The 23,470-nt window shown below is 37.4% G+C and overlaps 1 protein-coding gene across 3 annotated transcripts in view; it reads left to right on the top strand.

Annotated features, from left to right (window-relative positions):
• The window catches only part of SEC22A (SEC22 homolog A, vesicle trafficking protein), a 74,819-nt gene that overhangs the window by 5,734 nt on the left and 45,615 nt on the right, over window positions 1–23,470 (top strand). For all 3 annotated transcript variants that reach the window (XM_040250409.1, XM_040250407.1, XM_040250408.1), the window contains exon 2: window positions 12,090–12,290. In XM_040250409.1, coding sequence (XP_040106343.1) covers window positions 12,090–12,290 — 201 coding nt within the window. The remainder of the gene's footprint in view (window positions 1–12,089; window positions 12,291–23,470) is intronic.

The following is a 23,470-nucleotide window of genomic DNA, read 5'->3' as shown; positions in this document are numbered from 1 at the left end:
TTTCTATACATAGGTCTTTTGTTTCTTTAGGTAGATTTATTCCTAAGTATTTTATTCTTTTCGTTGCAATGGTGAATGGAACTGTTTCCTTAATTCCTCTTTCTGTTTTCTCTTTGTTAGTGTATAGAATGCAAGGGATTTCTCTGTGTTAATTTTATATATTGAAATTTTACTGTAGTCATTGATTAGCTCTAGTAATTTTATGATGGAGTCTTTAGGGTTTTCTATGTAGAGGATCATTGTCATCTGCAAACAGTGAGAGTCTTACTTCTTTTCCAATCTGGATTCCTTTTCTTTTTCTTCTCTGATTGTTGTGTCTAAAACTTCCAAAACTGTGTTGAATAGTAGTGGTGAGAGTGGGCACCCTTGTCTTGTTCCTGACTTTAGGGGAAATGCTTTCAGTTTTTCACCATTGAGGATAATGTTTGCTGTGGGTTTGTCATATACGGCTTTTATTATATTGAGGTATGTTCCTTCTATTCCTGCTTTTTGGAGGGTTTTTATCATAAATGGAGGTTGAATTTTGTCAGAGGATTTCTCTGCATCTATTGAGATAATCATATGGTTTTTATCTTTCAGTTTGTTAATGTGGTTATCATATTGATTGATTTGTGGATATTAAAGAATCCTTGCATCCCTGGGATAAAGCCCACTTGGTCATGATGTATGATCCTTTTAATATGTTGTTAGATTCTGTTTGATAGAATTTTGTTAAGGATTTTTGCATCTATGTTCATCAGTGATATTGGCCTGTAGTTTTCTTTTTTTGTGGCATTCTTTGTCTGGTTTTGGTATTAGGGTGATGGTGGCCTCATGAATGAGTTTGGAAGTTTACCTTCCTCTGCAGTTTTCTGGAAGAGTTGGAGTAGGATAGATGTTAGCTCTTCTTTAAATTTTTGTTAGAATTCAGCTGTGAAGCTCTCTGGTCCTGGGCTTTTGTTTGCTGGAAGATTTCTGATTATGCTTTTGATTTCCATGCTTGTGATGGGCCTGTTTAAAATTTTCTATTTCTTCCCGGTTCAGTTTGGAAAGTTATACTTTTCTAAGAATTTGTTCATTTCTTCCAAGTTTTCCATTTTATTGGTATATAGTTGCTGATAGCAGTCTCTTATGATCCTTTGTATTTCTGTGTTATCTGTTGTGATTTCTCTATTTTCATTTCTAATTTTGTTGATTTGATTCTTCTCCCTTTTTTTTTTTTTGATGAATCTGCCTAATGGTTTGTCTATTTTATTTATCCTCTCAAAGAACTAGCTTTTAGCTTTGTTGATTTTTGCTATGGTCTCCTTTGTTTCTTTTTCATTTATTTCTGCCCTAATTTTTATGGCTTCTTTCCTTTTACTAACTCAGGGGTTCTTCATTTCTTCCTTTTCTGGTTGCTTTAGGTGTTCAGCTCAGCTCAGTCATATCCTGCTCTTTGCGATCCCATGAATTGCAGCACACCAGGCCTCCCTGTCCATCACCAGCTCCTGGAGTTTACTCAGACTCATGTCCATTGAGCCAGTGAAGCCATCCAACCATCTCATCCTCTGTCGTCCCCTTCTCCTCCCACCTTCAATCTTTCCCAGCATCAGAGCCTTTTCAAATGAGTCAGCTGTTCGCATCAGAAGGCCAAAGTATTGGAGTTTCAGCTTGAACATCAGTCCTTTCAATGAACACCCAAGACTGATCTCCTTTAGGATGGACTGGTTGCATCTCCTTGCAGTCCAAGGGACTCTCAAGAGTCTTCTCTAACACCACAGTTCAAAAACATAAGTTCTGTGGTGCTCAGCTTTCTTTATAGTCCAACTCTCACATCCATATATGACTACCGGATAGAGTTAGGTTATTTATTTGACTTTTCTTTTGTTTCTTGAGGCAAGCTTGTATTGCTATGAACCTTCCCCTTAGCACTGCTTTTACTGAGTTCCATAGGTTTTGGGTTGTTGTGTTTTCATTTTCATTTGTTTCTATGCATATTTTGATTTTCTGTGATTTGTTGGTTTTTCAGAAGCATGTTGTTTAGCCTCCATTTGTATTTTTAATAGTTTTTTTTCCTGTAGTTGACATCTAATCTTACCACATTGTGATCAGAAAAGATGCTTGGAATCATTTCAATTTTTTTGAATTTACCAAGGCTAGATTTATGGCCCAGGATGTGATCTGTCCTGGAGAAGGTTTCATGTGCACTTAAGAAAAAGGTGAAATTCATTGATTTGGGGTGAAATGTCCTATAGATATCAATTAGGTCTAACTGGTTCATTGTATCATTTAAAGTTTGTGTTTCCTTGCTAATTTTCTGTTTAGTTGATCTATCCATAGGTGTGATTGGGGTATTAAAGTCTCCCACTATTATTGTGTTACTGTTAATTTCCCCTTTCATACTTGTTAGCATTTTCCTTACATACTGCGGTGCTCCTATGTTGGGTGCATATATATTTATAATTGTTATATCTTCTTCTTGGATTGACCCTTTGATCATTATGTAGTGTCCTTTGTCTCTTTTCACGGCCTTCATTTCAAAGTCTATTTTATCTGATATGAGTATTGCTACTCCTACTTTCTTTTGATCTCCATTTGTGTGAAATATCTTTTTCTAGCCCTTCACTTTCAGTCTGTATGTGTCCCTTGTTTTGAGGTGGGTCTCTTGTAGACAGCATATATAGGGGTCTTGTTTTTTTATCCATTCAGCCAGTCTTTGTCTTTTGGTTGGGGCATTCAACCCATTTAGATTTAAGGTGATTATTGATAAGTATGATCCCGTTGTCATTTACTTTGTTGCTTTGGGGTTGAGTTTACACACCCTTTCTGTGTTTCCTGTCTAGAGAAGATCCTTTAGCATTTGTTGGAGAACTGGTTTGATGGTGCTGAATTCTCTCAGCTTTTGGTTGTCTGTAAACCTTTTGATTTTTCCTTCATATTTGAATGAGATCCTTGCTGGGTACAGTAATCTGGGCTGTAGGTTATTTTCTTTCATCACTTTAAGTATGTTCTGCCATTCCCTTCTGGCCTGAAGAGTTTCTATTGAAAGATCAGCTGTTATCCTTATGGAAATCCCCTTGTGTGTTATTTGTTGTTTTTCCCTTGCTGCTTTTAATATTTGTTCTTTGTGTTTGATCTTTGTTAATTTGATTAATATGTGTCTTGGGGTGTTTCACCTTGGGTTTATCCTGTTTGGGACTCTCTGGGTTTCTTGGACTTGGGTGGCTATTTCCTTCCCCATTTTAGGGAAGTTTTCAACTATTATCTCCTCAACTCTTTTCTCATGGCCTTTCCTTTTGTCTTCTTTTCTGGGACTCCGATAGTTCAAATGTTGGGGCATTTGACATTGTCCCAGAGGTCTCTGAGGTTGTCCTCATTTTTAAAAATTCTTTTTTCCTCTCTGCTTCATTTATTTCCACCATTCTATCTTCCACCTCACTTATCCTATCTTCTGCCTCAGTTATTCTACTGTTGTTTCCCTCCAGAGTGTTTTTGATCTCAGTTATTGCATTATTCATTATTGATTGACCCTTTATTATTTCTTCTAGGTCCTTGTTAAACATTTCTTGCATCGTCTGAATCCTTGTCTCCATGCTATTTATCTGTAACTCCATTTTGTTTTCACGATTTTGGATCATTTTTACTAACATTATTCTGAATTCTTTTTCAGATAGACTCCCTATCTCCTCCTCTTTGGTTTGGTGGGCATTTATCATGTTCCTTTACATGCTGGATATTTCTCTGCCTTTTCATCTTGTTTAGATTGCTGTGTTTGGGGTGGCCTTTCTGTGTGCTGGAAGTTTGTGGTTCCTCCCTTTGTGTGGGGTTGGACGAGTGGCTTGTCAAGGTTTCCTGATTAAGGAAGCTAGGGTCAGTGTTCTGGTGGATGGAGCTGAATTTCTTCTCTCTGGAGTGCAATGAAGTGTCCAGTAGTGAGTTTTGAGGTGTGTATGGGTTTGGTGTGACTTGGGCAGCCTGTATATTAATGCTCAGGGCTATGTTCCTGCGTTGCTGGAGAATTAGCATGGTATGTCTTGCTCTGAAACTTGTTGGCTCTTGGGTGGAGCTTGGTTCCAGTGTAGGTATGGAGGCTTTTGGATGAGCTCTTGTTGATTAATGTTCCCTGGAGTCAGGAGTTTTCTGGTGTTTTCAAGTTTTGGATTTAAGCCTTCGGCCTCTGGTTTTTCAGTCTTGTTCTTACAGTAGCCTCAAGACTTCTCCATCCATACTGCACCGATGGTAAAACATTTAGGTTAATGGAGAAAAGATTCTCCACAGTGAGGGACACCCAGAGAGGTTTGCAGAATTACATGGAGAAGAGAAGAGGGAGGAGGGAGATAGAAGTGACCAGGGGGAGAAGAGGGGGAATCAAAAGGGAGAAAGCAGTCTAGCCAGTAATCAGTTCCCTATGTGCTCTCCACAGCCTAGAACACCCAGAGAGGTTCACAGAGTTACACAGAGAAGAGAAGAGGGAGGAAGGAGAAGTGGGGGAGTCAAAAGGAGAGAGACAGATCTTCAGCTAGTACTTTTAATAAAACAGTATGTACCAAAGTAGTGTTTCCCAAACTTTGGTAACTTAAGATAGGCAAGATAATTCGAATGATAAGCAGATAAACATAAAAGAAATTCTGCAAAAATTTTCCAGCACATGTTTGATAAGACAAAAGTTCTTTATATATTTTAATTTAAATTAGAAGGAAAACCTAACACCTCAAAACTGATTTCATAGATGCTATTGCTAAGCATAGGGCAAAAAGTAAATCAATTGAAAGACCTGTATTAAGTAAAAAATAGTACAGGTGGGATGCAGATATGGTAATATGACTTCTGAAAATGGTACTTGGATGATGGAAGTTTGGGAAATAACAGACTAAAAGTATGAGTGATTAACCTATTATGAAATTATTATTTTTTTCCCCCTTAAAAGTGGCATTTTGAAAGCATCTTGCTGTAAAGTAGATATAAAATGTACTTACGTGTTGGGTTTTGTTTACTACTTTTGAGAGATTGCCTTCCTAGAACCTTGGACCCACAGTCATTACCCTACAACATTCTGAAGAAGAAAGGCCAGCGTCTTGTTGTCTTGGGTCTAAAAGGCTGCTTGCTAACCACTGCTGTAGGAGTTTGGTATTGTGGAATTTTTTACTCTAGCAGTTGCTATTGGGCAAAGAATATATAAGCCAGCACTCAGATTTCCTATGAGTTTTCTGATGCTGTGTAAAGGCATATGCTACTTTTTTTTTTCCTGTTAAAGGTGAGGGAGAATGGACCAGTGTCCTAAAAATGTATCTATAACCCCAATAAAACTACTGCTGTTAAATCTTCCCATGCAAGTGTCTTAACCTCTCCCTTTTTTCAGTTCCCACTAGCTTTTCCGTGTTTTCTCCAGCCACTACCCTGCCTAGACTTTAAGGGTATCCTAACCCGAGCTTCTGTTAGGTCCATACCATTTCTGTCCTTTATCGAGCCCATCTTTGCATAAAATGTTCCATTGGTATCTCTAATTTTCTTGAAGAGATCTCTAGTCTTTCCCTGTTCTGTTCTTTTCCTCTATTTCTTTGCATTGATTGCTGAGGAAGCCTCTATCTCTTCTTGCTATTCTTCGGAACTCTGCATTCAGATGCTTATATCTTTCCTTTTCTCCTTTGCTTTTTGCTTCTCTTCTTTTCACAGCTATTTGTAAGGCCTCTCAGACAGCCATTTTGCTTTTTTGCATTTCTTTTCCATGGGGATGGTCTTGATCCCTGTCTCCTGTACAATGTCACAAACCTCCATCCATAGTTCATCGGGCACTCTATCAGATCTAGTCCCTTAAATCTATTTCTCACTTCCACTGTATAATCATAAGGGATTTGATTTAGGTCATGCCTGAATGGTCTAGCGGTTTTCCCTACTTTCTTCAATTTAAGTCTGAATTTGGCAATAAGGAGTTCATGATCTGAGCCACAGTCAGCTCCTGGTCTTGTTTTTGTTGACTGTATAGAGCTTCTCCATCTTTGGCTGCAAAGAATATAACCAATCTGATTTTGGTGTTGACCATCTGGTGATGTCTGTGTGTAGAGTCTTATCTTGTGTTGTTGGAAGAGGATATTTGCTATGCCCAGTGCATTTTCTTGGCAAAACTCTATTAGCCTTTGCCCTGCTTCATTCCATATTCCAAGGCCAAATTTGCCTGTTACTCCAGGTGTTTCTTGACTTCCTACTTTTGCATTCGAGTCCCCTATAATGAAAAGGACATCTTTTTTGGGTGTTTAGTTCTAAAAGGTCTTGTAGGTCTTCATAGAACCATTCAATTTCAACTTCTTCAGCATTACTGGTTGGGGCATAGACTTGGATTACTGTGATCTTGAATGGTTTGCCTTGGAAATGAACAAAGATCATTCTGTCGTTTCTGAGATTGCATCCAAGTAATGCATCAGCATCACTATGGACAAAGCTAGTGGAGATGATGGCGTTCCGGTTGAGCTCTTTCAAATACTGAAAGATGATGCTGTGAAAGTGCTGCACTCAATATGCCAGCAAACTTGGAAAACTCAGCAGTGGCCACAGGACTGGAAAAGGTCAGTTTTCATTCTAATCCCAAAGAAAGACAATACCAAAGAATGCTCAAACTGCCGTACAGTTGCACTCATCTCACACACTAGTAAAGTAATGCTCAACATTCTCCAAGCCAGGCTTCAGCAATACGTGAACCATGAACTTCCAGGTGTTCAAGCTGGTTTTAGAAAAGGTAGAGGAACCAGAGATCAAATTGCCAACAACCACTGGATCATTGAAAAAGCAAGAGAGTTCCAGAAAAACATCTATTTCTGTTTTATTGACTATGCCAAAGCCTTTGACTGTGTGGATCACAATAAACTGTGGAAAATTCTGAAAGAGATGGGAATATCAGACCACCTGACCTGCCTCTTGAGAAACCTATATGCAGGTCAGGAAGCAACAGTTAAAACTGGACACGGAACAACAGACTGGTTCCAAATAGGAAAAGGAGTACGTCAAGGCTGTATATTGTCACCCTGCTTATTTAACTTATATGCATAGTACATCTTGAGAAATGCTGGGCTGGAAGAAGCACAAGCTGGAATCAAGATTGCCAGGAGAAATATCAATAACCTCAGATATGCAGATGACACCACCCTTATGGCAGAAAGTGAAGAGGAACTAAAAAGCCTCTTGATGAAAGTGAAAGAGGAGAGTGAAAAAGTTGGCTTACAGCTCAACATTCAGAAAACTAAGATCATGGCATCTAGTCCCATTACTTCATGGGAAATAGACGGGGAAACAGTGGAAACAGTGTCAGACTTTATTTTTGGGGGCTCCAAAATCACTGCAGATGGTGACTGCAGCCATGAAATTAAAAGATGCTTATTCCTTGGAAAAAAAGTTATTATCAACCTAGATAGCATATTGAAAAGCAGAGACATTACTTTGCCAGCAAAGGTCCGTCTAGCCAAGGCTATGGTTTTTCCAGTGGTCATGTATGGATGTGAGAGTTGGACTGTAAAGAAAGCTGAGCACCGAAGAATTGATGCTTTTGAACTGTGGTGTTGGAGAAGACTCTTGAGAGTCCCTTGGACTGCAAGGAGATCCAACCAGTCCATTCTGAAGGAGATCAGCCCTGGGATTTCTTTGGAAGGACTGATGCTAAAGCTGAAACTCCAGTACTTTGGCCACCTCATGTGATGAGTTGACTCATTGGAAAAGACTCTGATGCTGGGAGGGATTGGGGGCAGGAGGAGAAGGGGACGACAGAGGATGAGATGGCTGGATGGCATCACTGACTTGGTAGACCTGAGTCTGAGTGAACTCCAGGAGTTGGTGATGGCCAGGGAGGCCTGGTGTGCTGCAGTTCATGGAGTTGCAAGAAGTCGGACACGACTGAGTGACCGAACTGACTGAACTGAACCCAAATTTGGCCTTAATGTCAACAGATTCCTTTTTCTACTGCCACAGTCCAGATTAAGATTGGAGTGTGTGTATGTTTAAGGAACTGTATTAAGAATTCAAGGTAAAATTAAAAAAGGTGGTGTGTATGTATTGAGTTAATAAAGGAAAGATTGCTAATCCAAAGAGTTGGACATGACTGAACAGAACTGAAGGTGACTAAAGTCTCTACAAATTAGTCAAGCCTCGTATTGTTCACTAACTGTCATCCCAATTTCTTTTGTTAGTTCGCTGGTTTGAATGCTCTGAATTAAAGGTTAAATGACTCTGAAAGGAAGAGGTTTAATTTTTTCTTCTCAGAGAAATCTTATCAGTGGGTCTATTGAAGTAGTTCTCTGAAAACCTTTCAAGAATTTAGAAAGGGAATGTCACTGCTGTTGTGCTTTTGGTTACAAGCCTAAAACTGTATATTAGGAATATCTGAAAGGCAAGTTTGTGTAACTGTAGTTTTCCAGTTAGTAAAGCAGTTGGCAATATAGCTTTTGTTATGTTTGCTCTTTCCGTCTGAATTTAATTCTGGATTGATGCTTCTCCGTGGTAGGAAGTATCTATTCCTGATGTCTAACATAGCCCCTGGCATAAATAATAAATGTTTGTTAAATGAATGGAACTTAACTAGGTTGGTATTCTTTTAGGAAGTATGAATCATACATTTCTGTCTTTTAAATCGTATAAAAAGAAAAGAGTAGCTTTGAAGGTTATGTGAAAGTTGGCATTGTATAGTAAAGCTTATTCCTAATATTTCTGTTGAGATCCTAGAAAGATCAAACATAAAGAATGCAGTTTCTTTTAAACAGTACTAAGAATATGGATGTTTGGAAACTGTAAGTCACAATCTTACCCTCATGTTAAGTCCTAGAGTGGTCATTGTGTTTCAGTATACTTCTGGAAAGATGAAATTTTCTGTTTAAATCATAAATTATAAGGGTATAAAGTAGCCATTTTCCTAATTTCTTACACTTAGGCTAAATGTTACAACTGTGGTTTAATAAATGTAACAACTTTAAAAAGAGATTTATAATATAGACATTATCCCTTGATCCCAGCATTCTTTTGCTACTGCCTTCAGAAGGAAAAAGGAGCTGGTTCAATAGGAAGAAAAAAAATGATTTGGATATGTCACGTTGCAACTTTTGTTTGAAGATTCCATTATGGTAAAGACTAACTTAATTCCTGCTGTTTTTTTTTTTTCCTTTCAAATAAATGGAGAATAAAAATATTAAAGGATAATGACATATTAATACCTAGCTTTTCCTCTCAATCCCTCATGAATAGAGGTAAAGGGGGAAGTAAATTTAATGCATTAGCTTTATTATTTGGGTTAAGTTTTGTTATCAGTTATCATCATGATTGGGCACTCAGATTTTGACTTGACACAGCGACAAAAATTAGGGGCCCCTGGTTTCCAAACTTGGTACCAATTGATTTTCTTTGTCATAGTTTGATATATTACTAACTCAGTTTTTCATTTTTGGAGTGAGATAATATTGAACTAACTAAGCTGATTAGGTAAGGATTAATTTAGTCTCTGAGTATTATCTTGAAAAAAGCCTGTGACATTGTTACCAAATTTTTCAATTTTACTGCTGCTAGTGAAGGAGACATATTTAGTGACATTATGCTCTATGGCCTGGCAGGAAAGAGTTATCACTTAATTATAGACTGCTAACAGACTAGTTCCAAACAGGAAAAGGAGTACGTCAAGGCTGTATATTGTCACCCTGCTTATTTAACTTATATGCATAGTACATCTTGAGAAACGCTGGGCTGGAAGAAGCACAAGCTGGAATCAAGATTGCCAGGAGAAATATCAACAACCTCAGATATGCAGATGACACCACCCTTATGGCAGAAACTGAAGAGGAACTAGAAAGCCTCTTGATGAAAGTGAAAGAGGAGAGTGAAAAAGTTGGCTTACAGCTCAACATTCAGAAAACTAAGATCATGGCATCTGGTCCCATCACTTCATGGGAAATAGACGGGGAAACAGTGGAAACAGTGTCAGACTTTATTTTTGGGGGCTCCAAAATCACTGCAGATGGTGATTGCAGCCATGAAATTAAAAGACTCTTACTCCTTGGAAGGAAAGTTATGACCAACCTAGATAGCATATTGAAAAGCAGAGACATTACTTTGCCAGCAAAGGTCCGTCTAGTCAAGGCTATGGTTTTTCCAGTGGTCATGTATGGATGTGAGAGTTGGACTGTGAAGAAAGCTGAGCGCCAAAGAATTAATGCTTTTGAACTGTGGTGTTGGAGAAGACTCTTGAGAGTCCCTTGGACTGCAAGGAGATCCAACCAGTCCATTCTGAAGGAGATCAGCCCTGGGATTTCTTTGGAAGGACTGATGCTAAAGCTAAAACTCCAGTACTTTGGCCACCTCATGCGAAGAGTTGACTCATTGGAAAAGACTCTAAAGCTGGGAGAGATTGGGGGCAGGAGGAGAAGGAGATGACAGAGGATGAGATGGCTGGATGGCATTACTGACTCGATGGACATGAGTCTGAGTGAACTCCGGGAGTTGGTGATGGACAGGGAGGCCTGGCATGCTGCAGTTCATGGGGTCGCAAAGAGTCGGACATGACTGAGTGACTGAACTGAACTGAACATGTTGTAATTCAGTTTTTTTCAAAGTATGGTCCTTATATAGTATAGTAATTACTTGGGGAATTTGCTTAAAATGGAAAATGCTCAAGCTCCACCCCATAGTCGATGGATCAGAACTTTTTGAGGGATGGACCCAGAAATCTTCATTTCTAATAAAAATTCCAGTGGTTTTGATACAGGCTAAAATTTGAGAACCACTGTGTATATGTGTATTTTATCAAAGTTTGACTGTTTACCTGATTTCTTTCAGGCCTGCATAAACCTTTGGTCTTTTATTTATTTTTGTAAAGCATGATTAGAGTATAATAAAACAGGTCATTATGATTTAGTCAGTTCAGTTGCTCAGTCGTGTCTGACTCTTTTTGACCCCATGGACAGCAGCACACCCAGGCCTCCCTGTCCATCACCAACTCCCGGAGTTTACCCAGACTCATGTCCATTGAGTTGATGATGCCATCCATCCATCTCATCCTCTGTCGTCCCCTTCTCCTCCCACCTTCAGTCTTTCCCAGCATCAGGGTTTTTTCCAATGAGTCAGTTCTTCGCATCAGATGGCGAAAGTATTGGAGTTTCAGCTTCAGCATCAATCCTTCCAATGACTATTCAGGACTTATTACCTTTAGGATGGACTGGTTGGATCTCCTTGCAGTCCAAGGGACTCTCAAGAGTCTTCTCCAACACCACAGTTTAAAAGCATCAATTCTTCAGTGCACAGCTTTCTTTATAGTCCACTCTCACATCCATACATCACTCTCACATCCATACATTATGATTTGCTTTCTGGCAAAAAGATTGAGAACAGTATTGATTAGTATTCCTTTAGCTTTAAGACTTATTTTAAATAAAACATTTATCTGATTATAAAAATAATATGTTCCCATTGTGGAATATTGCGGAGACTTAGGAAATTGTAAAATAACTGTCACCCATAATACTGTTTCTTGAAAATGAGCATTCTGATTTTGTCATGTTTCCTTCCAGTATCTGTTTTGCCATTTATCCCTCCCTTCTTTCTTCTCTGTGTCTTTATGGAAAACAACATATACAGTTTTGATCCTGCTTTTTAAATACCTAACAAATAAACATTATAAACATATTACCATATCATTAAACTGTTCGTAACAAACATAACTTTTAGTTGCATTATATTCTATCATGGGGTGTACCAATAATTTGTTTAACCATCCCCCTGCTGTTGAATGTTTAGGTTGTTTTCAGCTCTTTCTATGAGAAAAATGTCTTTCTGTTTAAAATTTTTTTCTAAATCTGATTATTTTCTTTAGGATAAGGATAAGGGCATATGTGGTCAAAGGGCATGTGTTTTTTTTAAACTCTTGTTGAGCATCACCAAATTGTTTTTACATGCTGTTTATTCCAATATTTATTTCCACGTATACTTATAGAAATGCCAGAAGGAAGCAAGTGGTTTTTTTTAACAGCTAATTTGTGAAGGAAAGTATGATATGTCATTGCTTTAATTAGTAAGTCTTTGATTATTAGTGAGTTGCACATTTTTGCACTGTTTATCAGCCTTGTATTTAATTTCTTACCTAACTCAAATTGTTAATTTTGTTTCAGGTCTTCTCTGCTGGTGGAAATGTCTATGATTTTATCTGCCTCAGTCATTCATGTCAGAGATGGACTGCCGCTTTCTGCTTCTACTGACTATGAACAAGGCACAGGCATGCAGGAGTGCAGAAAGTATTTTAAAATGCTCTCAAGAAAGCTGGCTCAGCTTCCTGATAGATGTACACTGAGAACTGGACGTTATAATATTAAGTAAGACTTCAGCTTGCTCCCTTAGAATCATTTGCTTTGTGGTTGTCATTTGAATGAAATTTTAGTTGTTGAAATAGAAATTAGTGTTTGATTAGCTTAGGAAAACTTTTCAAGTCAAAAATGATGTGATTCTGAACTTTTACTAAATAATATTTATTATGTCATTACCCTTTTTGTAGTTTCTCTGTGTTTATGTCTGACTTTAGAAAATTTTATATTTTTACAGATTGCAGATATTCTGTCTTGTAAACTGATCATTAGGTATTTATTGGTGTTCTTACATGTCCAGGAAAACTTTCATGGGAAATATAAAAAATCATACCTGATAGCTGCCCTCAAAGAACTTACAAGATTGATATCCTAGTGAGAGGAGATAGTGCTCATCATTATTATTTATTGACATAGTGCCCAATAAATAATGAGCAGTGGGATAGTGACTTTTGGTGGTCAGGGGCCTCTCTGAGAGGGTGACATTTGAACAGAGATCTAGAAGACATGAAAGACGACAGTCTTATGAATGCTGTGGATGAAGATCAAAGTGTGGTCGGTGCATTAACCTGGCCTGGCGTAGTGAATGGTGACGCAGGGATAGTTATGGGAAATGTGAGATAATTAGTGTGGGGCCATATCCTACATCTCCCTGAAAGTTCAGGTCGAGGGATGTCACTTTGATGATGTAATAAGTTTAGGAAACTGTTACCGCAGGTTTGAGGAAAATAGCTTTATAAAAAACAATGCTGAGACAGTAAAATATAGGGTGAAATGGAAAGTCTGAGTAGAGGAGAGAAGTCAGCTTGTAATTAGGGCCTGAACTCGTAACATAAAAGTGCAAATGATAAAGAAAATGCCAACAAGAAAGATACTTCAGAAGAAATGGTTAAGCCTGATAAGATAGAATATCAGAGACGAAGAGAAGGGACGAAGTTGACTTGGAATTGGAATAGGACAGAATGAGATCTTTGAAAAGGGTTGCTTATGTGGTGAGGAAGATGAGGGAAACAGTGAAGCTCCATTTTGATCATTTTACTTGAGGTTGTAACAAGGCGTTCAGTTGAAGTGGTAGAGAGATTTTTGAGTTATTTACATAGAAACAAACTGTGAGGGTAGACATGCCCAATGAGTTTCAGAGAGGCCCAGAAGAGAACCTTAAAGAAGGTCCGTATTTACTTGGATTACCTGAGATAATGAGCATTGTCTTTACTTGGTCTTTCTGAGAGTTTTAGCTACAAAATGTGGTGGTCATGGTGGTTAAAATAGATCTAAAATGATATCTTAGTCTACTTCTATATTTTGAAGAAAAAGCCTGAAACCTTAAAATATTTCATAGGTTCTTTTAGTGCCCTGGGTTTATCATCCTGAGTTCCAGTTGTTGTGTAGTGCCAAGACAGATTGGTTTGAATATGTATTAATTCAGGCAGATATCCTTGACTCTAAAAAACCAAACGCTTGTTTGCAAATGTTTTTTGTTCCTCTACCTTATTGGCTTAAAAGGAGAGTAGAATGTGGTGAAATTTTAGCATTCTTCCAATGCTCAATGCTGTTTAATTGTTGTGAATTCTAGATTTTGTATTATTTATTTGCACTCATGTTATTCCACAAAGGATGTGAGGCAATCAAAAAAATTCAAGAGTACAGGTAAGAGAATCATATGACAGAAAAAATAAAGATAGAGTAATAAACTGAAGTAACGTATCCTTCTAGAGATGCAAACTGCATAGTCCATTAATTTTTTTAGAAAAAGGCTACAAACATTGTTCTGAACTTCCTTGGGGCCAAAACAAAGGGGGATAATGGGTCATTTATGGGATTCACAGGTTCCATTGGATAAAAACATTGCTTCTCATGTTACTGAAACCTGATGTACATAAAGAGAGACAGAATTTGGATAGTATTCTTCCAGCAGCCATACCGTGAGCTTTTTATGATTTTTCTTATAATATTTCTTAGTATAAGCAAATAGCTTGATGCAAAAAGCAATTTATTAGTGAGTTTAGGAGTCAGGTGAATCAGCAGAGGTCTAATCAGCCTGATCTAAAAATATAATTTAGAAATGTCTAAAGGAATAAATAGATTACATGGCCCCCAGAACCACATATAGAAAAATCTCTTTGTGTATTTTTATAGCCAAGTTTTAAGAAAGGTTTGAATAACAGAGAATTTTTAGTTCTAGTTCCTAACAACCTGGACTTCATATATTTTCTTTCACTGATTGCTAACTAACTGTCTTGTTAGTTGGTTTGTAGTTCATTGAGGTTTTTGTGCAATATGACAACAAATTTAGCCTGAAATACATAAAATTGGAAATTGATGTGTTACCTGACATTAAAATTCTAACGACACCACTTTTTCTAACCACCATGAGTTTGCCAGACAAAACCCAAAGGTCTATAGTAGTGGTTGCACCACAGCATGAAACTGGCAACACTCTGTACTTTCTTAGCCATATTTCTAAGTACTTCTCTTTCTTTCAAAGCTCCGCCTAGAGCCTGTGTCTTTTGAGTCACCTGCCTCATTACTACTGTTTGATTTCTCTAGTAACCTCACTCCCTTCACAGATTGCCTGTAGAACTTGTTGACGGGCCTTTTCACCATTTTGTTTTCTTATTAATATTTTTTAGAATTTCTATATCCACTCTCTAAAACTAGGTTGTAACTCATTGAGATAATTGACCTGCCCTGGCTTGTATTATTTTTGATTCCTCACCTCTAAGCTTTGTGGTTTTTAGATTTGTACAGAAATTGAAGTGCTCTTTGCAGAGTACCCCTGAGAAGCCAAACTAAGTGTCAAATTATGTGCTAAATCAGATGGTACCTCACCTTAGATTCTAGTTGACTAGGTAAAGGAAGTTCAAAGTTTTAAGAAAAAAAATGTTAGCAACATTTAAAATTGTGAAAATTCTTTTAATTTTCTCCTCCTATGTATTGGATAAAAGATAAATTTCAGCAGATTGTAGTATCTGAATAATGCAATTCAGCTAATGGTGCACGTTCTGTGGAGTCTGGCTTGTGGTGGCACTGTGCCATGCACATATCGTAGTAGCTGCTACATGAGGGGTGGTTGTGCGGTGTGGCAGCAGAGTGCAATGGAGTTAAGTCTTCATTTTCTTTTAATTCTTCATCTTGACTAATTGATTGGGGTGGGAGTGGGGGATGTATAATCCAGTTTTGTGATTTCTTTTCACATTGCATAGTGATAGTATAATTCTCTGTATAAAATTTTAAGGAATTCATCTGTTTTATTTGAAGGATACCTTCCTTAAATTATAGTGTTTAATAGATAAACTTATATTACTACTTACGGAACAGTGACTCACACAATAATTATTAACCATATGGAAATTAAATTGTATTTTATGAAATCTTGAAACTTTGAAATTGGTTTTAGGTGTTTAAAAAGTATAATTGTACATTTTGACATCTCTTTAAACATTGAGACACTGATCTCATGAAAAGACAAACCCTTTGGAAGGTCAGTCATACTCTGAGGTGAGTTTAGTGCAAGAAGTGAAAAGAGGGAGTTACCTCCCTTTACCCTTAACCTCTTTTCTGACAAAGTGCCTTCCTAATTCTTTTCATTTTATGAAACTAACTAGGGAAGAGTATTAAGTGAAACTATCCCCCCTCCCTTTGGTTGAAAAACAATGAGGAACAGAGTATCTATGAAGTCTAAAATTGATGAGAAAACATTGGAGACGAGGTGTTTGGTGGGGGCGGGGGATGCAGCCGGGGAATGCAACTCACCAGTAGTTACCAGGCCAATTGGGGGAGAAGATAACCTGTGTTTTATCTCATTAGTAGCATCGTATTACGTTTCTACTGTTTATTATGGTAAGATCCACAGCTTTTCAGCTCCATGTATGTTAAATAGGCTCTTATGAACTGATCTAGAAATCTAGTTACTCTTACAATGCAGTTTCTGTAGGTGTAGTAAACCTCTGAAATACAGCTAACAGGCAAATAAAGAGGCTGTCAATGGTCGGTTATCTAAAAGAAGTTAGGATCTTTGTTCCCTGGAACATGAAGGTGTAAAGGAATTAGGGTTAAAATCAGGAGGTAGACTAACTCTGCAGAAAAAGAAAATGAAGGCTGTCAAAGGCAAAGTTTGTATCCAAGGTTCTGATGGTGTAATCATCTTCTGTCACTTAAAATCATCTGATTCTCCGTTTGTTTTTGTTTAGTTGCTAAGTCGTGTCCAACTCTCTGTGACCCCATAGACTTACAAGATGACCCCCTGGGTCAGCAAGATCCAAGAAGGGAATGGCAACCCACTCCAGTGAGAATTCCATGGATAGAGGAGCTTAGCAATTTACAGTCCATGCGATCGCAAAGAGTCCGACACGACTGAGTGTCTAACGCTTTCACTTACTTTCTCCAGGGGATCTTCCTGACCCACAGATTGAACCATATCTCCTGCATTATCAGGTGGATTCTTTACCACTGAGCCACCAGGAAAGCCCAATTCTTCTTTAGCTTACTGTTATAAGTTACTATCACCTGACATATTACATATTAATACATATTTTCTTATATAATGAGGTTTAAGTTAGTAATGAAAATGGGTCTTTTATTTATGCGATAATGTATTTATGATTTAGCTCTTCACCACTGGAGGGTAATTAAAGGTTGGCTACGTAAGAGAGGAATAAGTGAGGAAATATGAAATCCCTGATAGAATGTGGAGCACGGCAGATGCTCATTGTTACTTAGTTCTCTTTCTGGTTCTTGTCATCATACTGTCACTGTACTGTCCCTCTGGTGGTAAAGTCTTGTTTTCACTTTGTTTCTTATCATATGTATTTGGTGATAACAAATTCATAAGGTATACTCAATTTCACAACATCAAACCGTTTTTTATGATTAAAACTTTAAAATCATTATTTTAGGAAATGGAATGCAGTATGGAAGGTTTTTCTTCTTAGGAGTTTTTTAAATGTGGATTAGAGATTTCATGTCCAACTGGAGAACTTGAGAACTTTTCTTCACCCAGGAAAGCTGTTTACTTGGTAAACATGGCTACAAAGGATGAGCAGACTTTCTATGTGCAATGGTACAATTGCAGAATGAAAACTATCAGTTCAGTTCAGTTTGGTTGCTCAGTCCTATATGACTCTTTGCGACTCCATGGACCATAGCACTCCAGGCTTCCCTGTCCATCACCAGCTCCTGGAGCTTTCTCAAACTCACATCCATCAAGTTGGTGATGCCATCCAACCATCTCATCCTCTGTCGTCCCCTTCTCCTCCTACCTTCAATCTTTCCCAGTGTCAGGGTCTTTTCCAATGAGTCAGTTCTTTTCCAATGAGTCAGTTCTTTGTATCAGATAGCCAAATTATTGGAGTTTCAGCCTCAGCATCTGTCCTTCCAAAGAATATTCAGGACTGACTTCCTTTAGGATGGACTGGTTGGATCTCCTTGCAGTCCAAGGGACTCTTGAGAGTCTTCTTCAACACCATAGTTCAAAAGCGTCAATTCTTTGGCACTCAGCTTTCTTTATGGTCCAACTCTCACATCCATATGTGACTACTCAAAAAGCCTTAGCTTTGACTAGACAAACCTTTGTTGGCAAAGTAATGTCTCTGCTTTTTAATATGCTGTCTAGGTTGGTCATAGCTTTTCTTCTAAGGAACAAATGTCTTAATTTCATGGCTGCAGTCACCATCTGCAGTGACTTTGGAACCCAAGAAAATAAAGGTCTGTCACTGTTTCCCCATCTATTGACCATAAAGTAATTGGACCAGATGCCATGATCTTAGTTTTTTAAATGTTGAGTTTTAAGCCAACTTTTTCACTCTTCTCTTTCACTTTCATCAAGAGGCTCTTTAGTTCTTTGGTTTCTGCCATTAGGGTCCTGTCATCTGCATATTGAGGTTATTGATATTTCTCTTGACAATCTTGATTCCAGCTTGTGCTTCATCCAGCCATGTACTCTGCATGTAAGTTAAATAAGCAGGGTGACAATATACAGCCTTGATGTATTCCTTTCCTGATTTGGAACCAGTCTGTTGTTCCATGTCCAGTTCTAACTGTTGCTTCCTGATCTGCATACAGATTTCTCAAGAGACAGGTCAGGTCGTCTGGTATTCCCATCTCTTTAAGAATTTTCCACAGTTTGTTGTGATCCACACAGTCAAAGGCTTTAGTGTAGTCAATAAAGCAGAAGTAGATGTTTTTTCTGGAATTCTGTTGCTTTTTCTATGATCCAACAGATGTTGGCAATTTGATCTCTGGTTCCTTTGCCTTTTCTAAATTCACTTTGAACATCTGGAAGTTCATGGTTCACATACTGTTGAAGCCTGGCTTGGAGAATTTTGACCATTACTTTGCTAGCGTGTGAGATGAGTGCAATTGTGCAGTAGTTTGAACATTCTTTGGCATTGCCCTTCTTTAGGGTTGGAATGAAAACTGGCCTTCTCCAGTCCTGTGGCTGAAAACTGTATGTAATACAAAATTATTACTGTTTCAATTTATAACTATTTTTATAATTTTTCATTTAGCATGCTAAAAAGTTCAGTTTTGTTTCTTTAATCTTGTTTTGTATATCATTTTAAGTATATTCCCAGTACCTAACTATAGGTTCCTGGTGGGCAGGCATTTGGTCTTTGACATTAAAGCCTGTACAGTAGAATGCTGGATATGCACTGGGTGCTTTATTATTTGCTGTGAGAAAGATCATAGTCTTCACTTAGTTGGTACAACAAGCCAGCACGTCCTAATAATGTTGATGTTTAATTGGTGATGTCTAAAAAAAATTTTTTGGCATTTCATAAATAAAATTAGGCACTGGGAAAAGTTTAATGTCTAAAACCACTTATTCATTTTGTTGGACTTTAGGAATCACTTGAGGTGCGGCCTGCTTGGATACATGTTAAAATTAGCTTTTAAACAAAGTGACTGAAAGTGGTAAAGCCTCCTTATCTGTAGTTTGAACTTCAGCCAGCCTTATGTGTCCCAGACAGTCTTGACCTTGGAATTCCCTAAAGAAGTTTCTAGTATATGTGCCATGGAGAGGAACCAAAGATGTAATGAGGTTAGATAAATTCCTGGGTCAGAAGAAAGGCAGTAGCTATAAAGATCAAATCCCATGGATCCCAAAGTCCAGAAGTGGAAGGAAATAAAAAAGAAAAAGGAAATTAGAGTGAAGTAGGAAGAAAACAGTGGCAATTTAAGAACTGTGCTCAAGGTGGAGAAAAGAGGACTTTTTGTTGTTGTGAGGATTAGTAATGACTGTGATAAGAGGAAAGTCGACAAACTTGCTAGACCTTTATAACCATCTGGAGGTACTCAGTGCACAGGTGAGTAGTTCTACATGATCTCTGAGAACAGCCCTGTCTTTCAAATAGGGGGATGTTGAAGACCTAGTGACTTGAACTCAAGCCTTCTGGGAACAATGACCTGGAAGAGTATGTGAAGTTCTGCTCCCTTCTGTCATTAGTCAGGTGTTTATTGAGCTTCTTGGTGTAGATGCCACTGAGCCGTGCAATTATCTGTGCATAGTAGCTAAATCAATTAGGTATAAATGAATAAATGAATGATGCCATCTGTGCACTTATTTATTTACAAATTTATTGAACACTTATTGTGTACTGGACATAATATTCTAGATATTAAGAATACAGTGGTGAACTGTAAAGAATCGTCTCTGCTCTCATGGAGCATAAATATTAGTGAGAGAGACATAACAACAAACATACAAATATGTAAGTATAAACTGGGTTAATTACGTGAAGATAGATAGCATGTGCTTTATTTACATAAAGTAAGAATGAAATTAGATGAAATATGTAAAATACTTAGCAAAGGGCCTGGTTCATACCAAGTGATCAGTAAACTGTACCTGCTGTTACTGTTACTATTATTAAATCGTACTATTACTGTTACTACTACTACTCTTCTTCCTCCTCATCAAGGCAGAAGAACAACAGCCAGATTGTCTGTAACAAGTGAGCCAAATGAACTTGATGGACAGGCTAAAGCCTGCACAAACTTGCTTGCCTCTAGTGACTTTAGACTATTTCATTGCAAGTTGTCCTCAGTGTGATGGTAGGAGTCTTTCAGTTTGTCCCAGTGATATGAAAAAGTAGAACCTTTGATAACAGAGTAGAACCTTTGATAACAGAGTTGTATGTAATTTTGGAAAACCAGCTTTGCATTTCAAAAAAAGACAGCATTGTAAGGGTAAATTCACTATGAAAAGTCATAATACTATAGAATATAGCATTTTTGGAGAATATCGAGCATTTATAATAAAATAAAGACTTTATAATAAAGACTTGAAAACGTTAACATACCATCTTAAAAACAGGACTTTTTTAATTTCACAAATAATTTGCCAGGTAAATTGAGTGCAAGCAAGAGAAACCATTTGGGATAAACACATGTAGGTGTCTATGGTTCACTCTGTTACTAACATGGAAGTACAGTAAAACCCTGTTATAGCACAAAAACTGGAGTGTAAAAGCTTCCATCATATTATTGAAGGATAGTGAAATAACGCCTCGTAAGTTGCCTTGAAATAACGCCTTGAAAGTTCCAAGTGTTTAGAAGCCAATCACCAGTTTTGTTCTATCGCAATTCACGTTATTGTGAGATATATTTGAATGCTAACGACATGTTGAAGAATTTTGATAGTGACAGTGAAGATTTTTTTGGACAGGGAAAAGTATTTGGGAAAATCATACTTTGATTTTTCAATTTACTTGACAATTTTGTAGAAAAGTACAGTACATTATGGCTGAACTTTTTTGACTGTGACCCACAAGAAGAGATACATTTTACTTTCTGACCGTTACTTAGCATACAAATAGAATAAACCAAAGTTTTATGAAACAATTGCATTCAAGCATTTTCTGTAATATTCTATTTCAGTTTTTAAGAAAATGCTGTGTGTAATTCATTAATTTTATGATTTACTGGTGAGGGGTCACAACTTTCAGCTTGAAAAACATTGCATCAAATGGCTGTATGTTAAGTGGAACTTCAGAAAGGAATTTCAGGTTATTCCAGAAGAACAAGTTCAGCACAGTTTTTCTAGTAGTATATCCTGCACTGTTAGTAATAGATGATGAATAGGTACCAACCCCATATCATTTGGCTGCCTTGGGTGGTGTTTTAAAAAAGATAGATGTATATTTGTTTTCATATGCATAACTCTGACTGGAAGGACGCATATGAAATTAATAGTAACATGAGTTGCTTGAGGGACAGAGAACTGAGTATCTGAGAGCAGCGGTGGGGATAAGATACTTCAAGTATATATTTCCTTTCATTTTTCATTCTTTTAAAATTTGAGTCGTGAATATTTTAAAAGTTAAATTTAAAATGATATTAATAAATAAATTCTGCTTCTATAATAGTAGAGAAAAAGGGAGAGAGAGAGACTCTGATGTAGATCAGGGTTCGGTAGTAAAAACTGCTGTGACAGATTAGCAGTGTCTGGCATGGGAGTGGCGAGGTTACAGCTTGTACGCTCTGTTTGCTTCCCTTGAGCTAGACCAGAACTGTGTTGACAGTACTATGCAAGAACATTTAATGACCCATTAAAAACTATCAATTTCTGTCCCATCCTATGCACGTTATAGGGCAATGTATACTTTGTTTTAGAAATTTTTTTTCCAGTAGAAGATGGTTAATTTAAACATTTTTGTTTTTAAATTTTAACTTACTTAGAAATGATTTCAAACTTTCAGAAAAGTTGTACGAGTATAAAAATTACAAGTAATACTTGAAACCAGAGTCACATTTTGTTAACATTTTACCCCATTTACTTTATTATTTTATCTATCTGATTTATTTTTGTCCAAACCATTTGAGAGAAACAAAGATACCATACCCTTTTATTCCTAACTACTTCAGAGTGTATTTTCTAAGGTTAGAGATATTCCTATACTTAATTATAGGATGGTTATCAGATCTAGTATATTTAATATTGACACCATACTTTCACCTAAGCTACTGTACCGCCTGTTTTCTGTTTTTGTCAGTTGACCGAGGAGTGTCCTCTGTAGAATTTTTCCCCTTCTGCAACACAGGGTCCAGAATAGGGTTAGGTATTGCATTTAGTTGTGTCTCTTTAACCTCCTGTGGTCAGAAACGTTTCCAAAGCCTTTCTGTCTGTCTTTCTTTACAACTTTGAGATTTCTGAAGAATACAGCTCCCCACCCCACACCCTTTTAAAGAAAATAGAACGTTGATTACTCTGGTGTTCCTTCATGATTAGATTCAGATTATTCATTCTCAGCCAGAACTGATATGTCTTACCGAGGATCACATCTGGAGGCATGGGAAGGCCATCTGTCCCTCTTTAGTGATGTTAGAGTACCTGGTTAAGGTGTTGTCTGGTTTCTACTGTTTTATAAATACAGTAGAATTCCCCTGCAGCCAATAAGCAATCCATGAGAAGACATTTTAAAGCCATGCACAATTTCCTGCTCCTTACCAAAGTACCTACCTAGATTTAGCACCCACTGTTTATAAATGGATTCATTCTTTACTGTGTAGGCTGCAAAGTGCTAAGTTTCCCAGTTCTACCACTGTCTCCACATTTACCAGGTGGTATTCAGCATTCTGCTATGAATGAGTCTTCCTTTCTTCCCTTTTATTTGTTGTTATGAACTCCTAAACTCTCTTTTCCCCCCAATGATACATAATTCATTTTGTGAAGTAGAGGATTTTATTTTGGAGTCAGTAGATAACTTTAGGAGGTCAGTAATCACCTTGAGACTGTTAGCCAAATTCTGTGTTGTTTCTGCAAAGAGTGTCCATAACTTTCATCAGAACCTCTAAAAAATTCTTGATTCAAACAGTGTTAAATTCCTCTAGGTTGAAGGATTGAAATGTTAAGCTATCTGTCTCTTATCTATTTGCATAGTCTTTCCTGCTTTCTACCCCAAATGATAAGTAACTGAAACGTTCGAATCACAGTATATAACCCTCTCCACTGTTTAAAAATGAATCTTAGTTTGAATATAGTTGATTTACAATGTTGTGTTAGTTTCTACTATACAGCAAAGTGAATACATTCACTTTTTTGTCTTTTGTTTTTAAACCGCAACTGATTTCAGTTCCTTTAATTTTTTGCCAAAATATTTAATAAGTGTTCATATCATCAATGCCTCTGTAGCAGCAGTGTATGATGTATAGAGCCAGTCTTGTGAAGTACTGAATTACCTTGATTTAATTTG

This window comes from Oryx dammah, unplaced genomic scaffold (genome assembly GCF_014754425.2).
Source record: "Oryx dammah isolate SB20612 unplaced genomic scaffold, SCBI_Odam_1.1 HiC_scaffold_2, whole genome shotgun sequence".
NCBI classification, from domain to species: Eukaryota; Metazoa; Chordata; class Mammalia; order Artiodactyla; family Bovidae; genus Oryx; species Oryx dammah.
This window is presented reverse-complemented; position numbering and strand designations above follow the sequence as displayed.